The sequence below is a fragment of the Lithobates pipiens genome, unplaced genomic scaffold (assembly GCF_037356315.1).
Source record: "Lithobates pipiens isolate NorthernLeopardFrog02 unplaced genomic scaffold, aLitPip1_a1.2 Scaffold_28, whole genome shotgun sequence".
Classification (NCBI taxonomy): Eukaryota; Metazoa; Chordata; class Amphibia; order Anura; family Ranidae; genus Lithobates; species Lithobates pipiens.
Genome location: NW_027507789.1, coordinates 24109919 through 24119415, shown reverse-complemented (window position 1 = coordinate 24119415; position 9497 = coordinate 24109919). Strand labels below are relative to the sequence as shown.

General features: G+C 48.2%; 1 protein-coding gene across 2 annotated transcripts in view; it reads left to right on the top strand.

The window, feature by feature from the left end:
• Positions 1 to 9497, top strand: part of USP36 (ubiquitin specific peptidase 36) — an 84940-nt gene continuing 75443 nt past the window's right edge. For both annotated transcript variants that reach the window (XM_077458902.1, XM_077458903.1), the window contains exons 1-3: positions 1 to 120; positions 6503 to 6755; positions 9131 to 9349. In XM_077458902.1, coding sequence (XP_077315028.1) covers positions 6512 to 6755; positions 9131 to 9349 — 463 coding nt within the window. In that variant the 5' untranslated portion in view covers positions 1 to 120; positions 6503 to 6511. The remainder of the gene's footprint in view (positions 121 to 6502; positions 6756 to 9130; positions 9350 to 9497) is intronic.

Here is a 9497-nt window from a genome sequence, read left to right as displayed (position 1 = left end):
GGGCCACCGCAGTGGAAACGATGTCACGTCATCGGTGGGCGCGGTGAGTCAGGCAGTGCGGGGCGGATGTTGCGAGGGGAGCGGAAGTGGTCCGATCCTTCCAGGCGGCAGAGGGGCCCGGTGAGTAACGGGGACACGTCTTTCTTGCGGGTCGGGGGGGGGGGGGAAGACCGGTCTGGTCACGTGTTCCGGGGAGGAGAGGACACTTCACCCCCCCTCCCCCCACTTGTCACGTGTGACTGCCTGCCAGGCACATGTATTGCTCTGCTGGGGCCTCAGGCTCTGCCCACCCTCATGGTTGGCCTGGGGAGAGGGGGGTTGATATTAAAAAACAAAACAAAAATTCACCCCCCCCCCCCCCCCCACACACTGACTGTTATATGGAGAGGAGAGATGGGGGGGGGACATTGTGAATGTTTACAATCTGTGCCATGAGGGAGATCTGGGGGGAGGGGCATTGCTGAGCTCCTCCTGGAAATGCTCATGGCCTGGCTGCTGTCATGTTGATGCTGTGTGTCACCTGTAGGAGGCGCTCTGACACTTCACCGCCTTGTGTGCTGAGAGGGAAGATGTGCAGCCAGGCAACTAGCATTTTGTAGAAGGAGCCAGTGACAGGCGACTATAACCTCCAATGAAGAGAGAGAATCCTCTCCCTCCCAACACGGAGCTGATTGGTTCCTCCCGCAGATCTCCACTAAACGGGACGTGTGGGGCTGTCGGGAGGGCCAGCGGGTACGTGGGGGTGGGGTTTGGGAATGTTAGGAGGGGCAGTAGTGTCGTAAGAGGTGTGGCAGGGTTTGGGGCTGTCGGGAGGGCCAGCGGGTTTGTGGGGGCGGGGTTTGGGGCTGTCAGGTGGGGCAGCTGGTTTGTGGGGGCGGAGTTTGGGGCTGTCAGGAGGGGCATCGGGTTAGTGGGGGCGGGGTTTGGGGCTGTCAGGAGGGTCAGCTGGTTCGTGGGGGTGGAATTTGGGGCTGTCAGGAGGGGCATCGGGTTCATGGGGTGGGATTTGGGGCTGTCAGGAGGAGCATCAGGTTTGTGGGGGCGGGGTTTGGGGCTGTCAGGAGGGGCATCAAGTTCATGGGGTTTGGGGCTGTCAGGAGGGGCATCGGGTTCATGGGGCGGGATTTGGGGCTGTCAGGAGGGGCATCAAGTTCACGGGGGTGGGGTTTGGGGCTGTCAGGAGGGGCATCAAGTTCATGGGGGTGGGGTTTGGGGCTGTCAGGAGGGGCATCGGGTTCATGGGGCGGGATTTGGGGCTGTCAGGAGGGGCATCAAGTTCATGGGGGTGGGGTTTGGGGCTGTCAGGAGGGGCATCAAGTTCATGGGGGTGGGGTTTGGGGCTGTCAGGAGGGGCATCAAGTTCATGGGGGTGGGGTTTGGGGCTGTCAGGAGGGGCATCGGGTTCATGGGGCGGGATTTGGGGCTGTCAGGAGGGGCATCAAGTTAATGGGGGTGGGATTTGGGGCTGTCAGGAGGGGCAGCTGGTTTGTGGGGGCGGGGTTTGGGGCTGTCAGGAGGGGCATCGGTTCGTGGGGGTGGGATTTGGGGCTGTCAGGAGGGGCATCAAGTTCATGGGGCGGGATTTGGGGCTGTCAGGAGGGGCAGCACAAAAATACAGTGTGACATAAATGTTACAATGACTGCCATTTTATTCTCTAGGGTCTCTGCTAAAAATTATTTATATATAAAATGTTTGGGGGTTCTAAGTAAAAAATACTGTTTGTAATTTGTAAGCAAAAAATGGCAGAAAAAGGCAAAATCAAGTGGACCGTCAATAATTTTTCCATCTAATAAATCTTCTGCCCTTTTTTGTTTAAACTTTGGATAGTAAAACATATATTTTTTTTTTCTGCCAGTAAATACCTTTATACAGCCCACTTCCTGTTTCTTGTCTGGTCATTATCCTAGGCTTAGGCTGGATGGAGGGAAGCTTTAGGCCCCTTTCACACTGGGGCAGTTTTCAGGCGATACAGCGCTAAAAATAGCGCCTGAAAAAAACGGCTGCTTTCACACTGGAGCGGTGCAACGTCCTGCTAGGCGCATGTTTGGAGCGGTGTATTCACCGCTCCTAAACCACTCCTACCCATTGAAATCAATGGGGCAGCGTGGCTATACTGGGCAGTTTTAACTTTTTTTCGGCCGCTAGCGGGGGTTAAAACCGCCCCGCTAGCAGCCGCTAAAACGACGGTAAAGCGCTGCTAAAAATAGCGGGGCTTTACTGCCGATGCCCGCACCGTCCCAGTGTGAAAGGGGCCTTAGAATGGCAAAGATGGTTTTTATTACAAATTATGTGAGCAGACTGCAGTTCCTCTTTAAGTGGTTATACTGACCTCCCTTACAGACCGAAGTTCATCCCCTTTGAAGAACCAAACGATACAAAAAGCTCTTGTCTTTTCCAAATACGCAGCAGCTGAAAAGATCAACGTGAACGTGTCCCATAGGAAACCATGTAAATGAACTGTAGTGTGTAGTTCTGCAAAAAGCACCAAGGCCCAGGCCTGAGGTGTTTAGTAACATAATGGGGTTAAAAAAAACAAAAATTAGTACAAAAAGAGCAAATAATCGATACTGTAAGGGGTTCATTTTTTACTATGGGACAGTGAAAGTAATATTTACAGTAGAAATTTGCTCTTTTTGTACTATAAAGGGCTAATTTTCGTTTTTATTTAACTCCATTATGTTAGTGACCGATTAATCGATTATGAAAATAGTAATCGATTCATTTCATAATCGATTAGTTGTTTCGGCCCTAATAAACACACACTCGCCTGTCCCAGGATCCATGGATGCGGCCGTCTGAACCCACCACTCTCTCCCTTGTCTCTTTCTGGTGCCGGCATTGCAAGTGTGGGCACCCGGCTGTGACAGCTTGCGGCTTCACAGCCGGGGAGCGCATGCGCGAGTCACTCTTCACTTCCTTCATGGCCGGGCAATCTTCTGGGACCTGTGACGTGTCCCAGAAGATTGCAGGGAGGGAGAGGAGAACTTCCGCTTGAGCCGTCTAGGCGGCCGGAGCGGAAGTGGGAGCAGGCATCTGTCAATACTAGGTGACGGCTAGTATTTAAAAAAGATTTATATATTTTTTTGATACAATTGTATTCTAGTCGACTTTTTATTTTAACCACTTCCCACCCGGCCAATGCATATATACGGCTGGGTGGGAGCCGTCTACTCCTGATAGGCCGTTCAGGAACGTCCTTCAGGAGTAGCGGGATCGCGCGCGCGCTTGCGCAGCGGCGCAATCCCGATGTGCTCGTGTCACCCGGACACGGCACATCTCAGATCGGCAGGAGGGCTCTGTGATTGGCCCTCCTGATCACATGACGGCCGTGTCCAATCACGGCCGTCATGTGATGTAAACAAACAGCCGGTTGCTAGGCAATCGGCTCTCCTATCCTCACACGGAAGTCACCGCTGAGGAGAGGAGAGCAGAACGCTGCAGCCGGCTGATGATCAGTGAGTATGGGCTGCTTTTTACAGCTTTTTACTCACTGATCATCAGTGTAGTGTAAACACACAACACACCACACAGTACAAACACAGTCCCCACATATGTCCCCAAAACACACATGTCCCCAAAACATACATGTCCCCAAATAATAAAAACACATGTCCCTAATAATAAAAACATGTCCCCCCACATATGTCCCACTAAAATCACATCTCCCAATGATTATCTGCACACATATGTACATGATCATTTGCGTACATATGTCCGTGATCACACAAACCAATTATTATACACTTAACGGAATTTTTTTTACCAAAAACATGTAGCAGAATAAATTTTGGCTTAAATTTATGACAAAATTTGATTTTATTGGATTTCTTTTCAAATAGAAAAAAGAAAATATTGTTTTTTTTTCCAAATTTCCGCTATTTTTGCGCTTATATCGCAAAAAAAAAAAAACGGAGTCGTGAATAAATAACACCAAAATAAAGCTCTATTTGTGCGAACAAAATGATAACAATTTCATTTGAGTACAGTGTAGCATGACCGCGCAATTGTCACTGAAAGCGCTAGAGCGCTGAAAGCTGAAAATTGGGCTGGGAAGGAAGGGGGTGAAAGTGCCCTGTATTGTAGTGGTTAATATAACAAATTTAAATATGAATTTATTGGCGGCTATTATTGGCTTCTTTAGCTTAAGAAAATGGATCTCTTTAAATTCTATGTATGTCTTCACATTGGTCCGTTGCTCTATCATTGTAGTGTTTTTAACTGCATTTTTAGTCGGTTAAAAAACCGCACCAAAAATGCTCCTCCCCGTTGAAAGGCATTGAAAATACAGCAAGAACGCATCAATAACGCACCGTGTTACATTTTTGATGCGGTTTTTGAGTCACATGACCTATGAAAAACACACCATAAGCATAATAAAATCGCATGCATTGTCGGCGCCATTATTGCCACCCTTTTTCTCTTATCGGCAAAATGCCGATCACACCGTTTTCGGTTGATATGTTTTGGCAGCCGAAATTTCAATGCATTTGTATTTCCCATCCTTGATGGCCGGGGAAACTGTCAACGGGGGTTTCGGAAGTGTCGTCATGCGCGTTATTTCCAGGTCCGTAACAAGAAGGGGAGGAGACTGGCGGCATCGGCTATGCCGGACCCAAGGCCTGCAGATGGGCAAGCGTAGCCCAGGATACATAGCGGGGAGGGTGTGCGTGGGGTGTGTTGAAGCATTCGGGTAGCAGTGCAGTCGTCTGAATGCTTTAGCCCTTGTACACACGGTCGGAGATTCCGACAACCAAATCCGTCGGATTTTGTCCGACGGATTTTGCCCGAAACTGTTGCATACACACTGTCGGACAAAGTTGTCGGAAAATCCGACGTGATGACGTTATTTTGTTACAACGGGACTATGTTCAGGCTAGTAGCCAATAGCTTTGGTGTAGGAATTTGATCTGAGCATGCGTGGCACTTTGTCCGATCAGAATTCTCTACACATGATTGGAGTATGTCCGATCGGAGCATTTTGTCGGAAAATATTTCCGCCAAGTTGGAAAAGTTGGTCCGACGGAAACAGTCCGATGCATACCACACACAGTCGGAATATCCGACAAAACGCTCCAATCGGACACATTCGTCGGAATCTCCGACCGTGTGTACAAGGGCTTAGTCTGACAATGAAAACCCGGCTTATGAAAGCCCAGGCGCCAGGACACAATTTCTTGCGCCTGGGATCTATTGAGCCCTGATTTAACCCTTTCATGACTAAGCCTATTTTCGGCATTTGGTGTTTACAAGTTAAAATCCATATTTTTTGCTAGAAAATTACTTGGAACCCCCAAACATTATATATATTTTTTTTAGCAGAGACTCTAGAGAATAAAACGGAGATTGTTGCAATATTTTATGTCACACGGTATTTGCACAGCAGTGTTTTAAACGCAACTTTTTGGGAAAAGGGACACTTTCATGAATTAAAAAAAAAAAAACAGTAAAATTAGCCTAATTTTTTTGCATAATGTGAAAGATAATGTTACGCCGAGTAAATAGATACCAAACATGTCACACTTTATAATTGCACGCACTCGTGGATTGACGACAAAGTACGGTACCTAAAAATCTCAATAGGCGACGCTTAAATTTTTTTTTACGGTTACCAGGTTAGCGGTACAGAGGAGTTCTAGTGCTAGAATTATTGCTCTCGCTCTGACGATCGCGGTGATACCTCACATGTGTGAATTGAACACCGTTTACATATGCGGACGCGACTTCCGTATGCGTTTTCTTTGCTTCGCGAGCTCGCGGGGACGGCGGGCACTTTAAAAATGTATCTATTTTAAAATGACTAAATTGTTTAAAAAAAATTAAATAAATTTGATGACTTTTATTGCTGTCACAAGGAATGTAAACATCCTTTGTGACAGTAATAGGTGGTGACAGGTACTCTTTATGGAGGGATCGGGGTCTAAAAGACCTCCCACCCCTCCATTACACTTCAATGTATTCAGATCACCGAAAACGGCGATTCTGAATACCGTATATATTTTTAAAACCGGCGCCATTGGCAGCCGAGTAAACGGGAAGTGACATCATGACGTCGCTTCCGTGTTTACTATGAGGAGACTGGAACGAAGCCGATTACGGCTTCGTTCCAGTTCCTCCCCAGCAGCCGGAGGCATCAGACGTGAAATCGGTGCTCCCGATCGAGCGGGAGCACCGGTAACAGCGGCGGCGGGGGGGGGGGGACGTCCCCTCCCGCTCCTCCGGCATAACAGCCGAGCGGCTTTTAGCCACATCGGTTGTTATGGCTGGAAAGCCAATCGCCTGCTGAAGAAAACGGTACCGGGATGATGCCTGCAGGTGCGGGCATCATCCCGGTATACCCCCCGGAAGCCGAGTACGCACATCTGCGTACGCTCGGCAGGAAGGGGATAAGGTTAACCACTATTTCTTGGAGATGAGCTTTAAATGAAGTATGGTGTAGTTGACATAAATGGGTACAGCAATGCTTTAACATTCCTCCTGACCTCCTCCATCTTTCTTTATTAGTAAGCAAACATGCCCATTGTAGAGAAACTGAAGGACGCCCTGAAGCCTGGTCGGAAGGACTCCGAAGATGTGGAACTCGGAAAGCTGCTCACGTCCTCCGCCAAGAAGATCCTTCTGCAGAAAATAGAGTTTGAGCCGGCCACCAAGAGCTTCCATTACCAACTGGAGACCTTGAAGAGCAAATATGTCCTGCTGACTCCATCGCTACAACCCTCCACCCCTCACAAGAGTATAGAAGGGAACCACAGGCAGGGTATGTGCTAAGGTTTTGTTGGGTTCTATGGTCTGTTTGGACATATTGTAATGCTGGCCATACTCATGATTCAGGCCTGTACTGTCAACCTTCAACTGCAGCTAAGACCCATTTCACACTGGAGGTGTTTTTCCGGTGCTACAGCGCTAGAAATAGCGCCTGAAAAAAAGCCTGAGCTGCAAACCCAGTGCGAAAGCCCAAGTGCTTTCACACTGGGGCGCTGCGCTGGCAGGACGTCACAAAAAGTCCTGCCAGCAGCTTCTTTGCAGCGGTGTAGGAACGGTGGATACACCACTCCTACACTACTCCTGCCCATTGAAAACAATGGAGCAGTGTCGGCAAAGTGTCGCAGTGGCGCTTGGCGGGCGGATTTAACCCCTTTGCTGGTAGCAGAGGGGGTGAGGGTCAAAACCGCCCCGCTAGCGGCCGAACAGCACCGCTAAAACGGCGGTAAAGTGGCGCTAAAAATCGCTCCGGTTTACCACTGATGCCCGGGGTCTAAGGGCAGCTAACAAATCATAATTTTTTTTTTTTTTTTTTTTTTTTTAACATCTCAGCACACTGAAAAAATATGAAGTGCTGGTCACCTTAATCCATGTGATTGTTTTGCACATAAAAGCTGGATATGAGTGGTTGGCATTGCCTGTAAATTATTATAACAAGAGGATGCATTCTAAGTGTAGTACATTACATATTTTATGGAAGTGAAGGACAAATGACAGCTCACATGAAACTTAAAAAAAAACTGGCTCATCAACAAAGAAATGGTCTCTGTTGGACAACCTGAGCACAGCAGGGTAGCTCGGTCCAGGGAAATACACACTGGGGTTGATTTACTAAAGGCAAATAGGCTGTGCACTTTGCAGAATGCAGTTGCACTCTACAAGAGCAGTTGCTCCAGAGCTTTGTAAATGAGATGAAGCTCTGCTGACTTCCATCATCCAATCACGTGCAAGCAAAAAAGTTGTGTGATATTTTTTTTTTTTTTTTTTTTTATTGCACATGATTGGTTATTTTTTTGCAAAGTGAAGCTCTACTTCATTTACTAAGCTCTGGAGCAACTGCACTTGCAGATGGTAACTGCACTTTGCAAAGTGCACAGTCTATTTGCCTTAAAGCGGGGTTCCACCCTAAAGTGGAACTTCCGCTGATTGGAACCCCCCCCCCCCCCTCCGGTGTCACAATTGGCACCTTTCAGGGGGGAGGGGGGTGGAGATACCTGTCAAAGACAGGTATTTACACCCACTTCCGGGCATAGACTCCCGTGCCTCTTCCTGTCCTGCCGCGCTGTCTGCTGGGACACACACGGGTCCCAGAGACAGCGCGGACAATTCCTATTGTGCTGCGCGGCTCGCGCATGCGCAGTAGGGAACCGGGAAGTGAAGCCGATTCGCTTCACTTCCTGATTCCCTCACCTAGAATGGTGGCGGCAGCAGCCGAGAGCCGAGCGATCGATCGGCCTAGGCTGCCAGCATCACTGGACCCCGGGACAGGTGAGTATCCATTTATTAAAAGTCAGCAGCTGTAGTATTTATAGCTGCTGGCTTTTAATATTTTTTTCCCCAGTACAGTCCCGCTTTAAGTAAAGCAACCTCACTGGGTTGGTAGGTAATAATCCTGTAGGGAGAAAAAACACCAGAGGGAGCGCCAAACTAAGTGCAGTAGTAAATGTCACGGATAAGAAATATGATAAAACAACTCGCATAGCTAAAAGAAAAATAGCATTGTATCTATGCTGGAAGTCTGTCCCAAAAAAGAGCAACCTGGGGCATTGTGATGTCGGGCCGGGTGCCAGCTCAAATGGAGGAAGCAAGAAGATGGTGGCGGGTCCAGAGCAGACCAAAAGTGACATTAGCGGGGGGTGGAGCTACACAATTCAGGGACAACCAAGCCTCTTTCTCAAGCTAACCCCCTAAGAATGGTAACAAGTTATTTATTCAGTGTTGGAACTACAGGGCACAGCGAAACTGGATATAAACGATCATTCATTCATTTTGGGTTCGTTTTGAACAGTTTCATGTGAGCTGCACTTTACTCCAATAAATATGTAACGTACTACACTTAGAGCACTCCCTCCTGTTCTTTTATTTACGTAGCGTTATTTCACTCTCTGCATCCATTGATCATCTTCTTCAGCTGCTAATTGCCTGGTGTCAGCCCAGCCCAGTTTTATTTTTGCCAAACTCCAGAGACCAGCCTCATCTCCACATCATAGAAACAGGGCTACCCCCCATGCTTCTCCCTGTAAAGTTTTCTTTTATTTCTTGATTGGATTGATGATTATTGTAAAAAAGAGTATTTGGTTCCCAGCCTTGCAGCGGTGGGTGGTGGTTTTCAACAAAGTATAATAGGAACTTATTTTCTCCTCTCCGCAGGTAACGACCTGGCATCTGGGGGATCAGATGGCATACCTCTTCCTCAGAAGATGCTTTTCCCAATGGAGAGATTGTCTATGAAGTGGGAGCGAGTTTCTAGAGTGGGGGCAGGCCTGCAGAATCTGGGGAACACTTGCTTTCTCAACTCCACAGTACAGTGTCTGACCTACACCCCTCCTCTCGCCAACTACCTGCTGTCTAAGGAGCACAGCCGCAACTGTGAGTACCGCCACACACTACGGGCACTGCATTGAAAGGGGCAGTAAATAATAATCAGACTTTGATTTGTGTTAGAGATTGTAAGGAAAATCTGCCCACCCAGGACAAAATGACAGGTTCTTTTCAAAGACCTACCCAGTAATGCTCT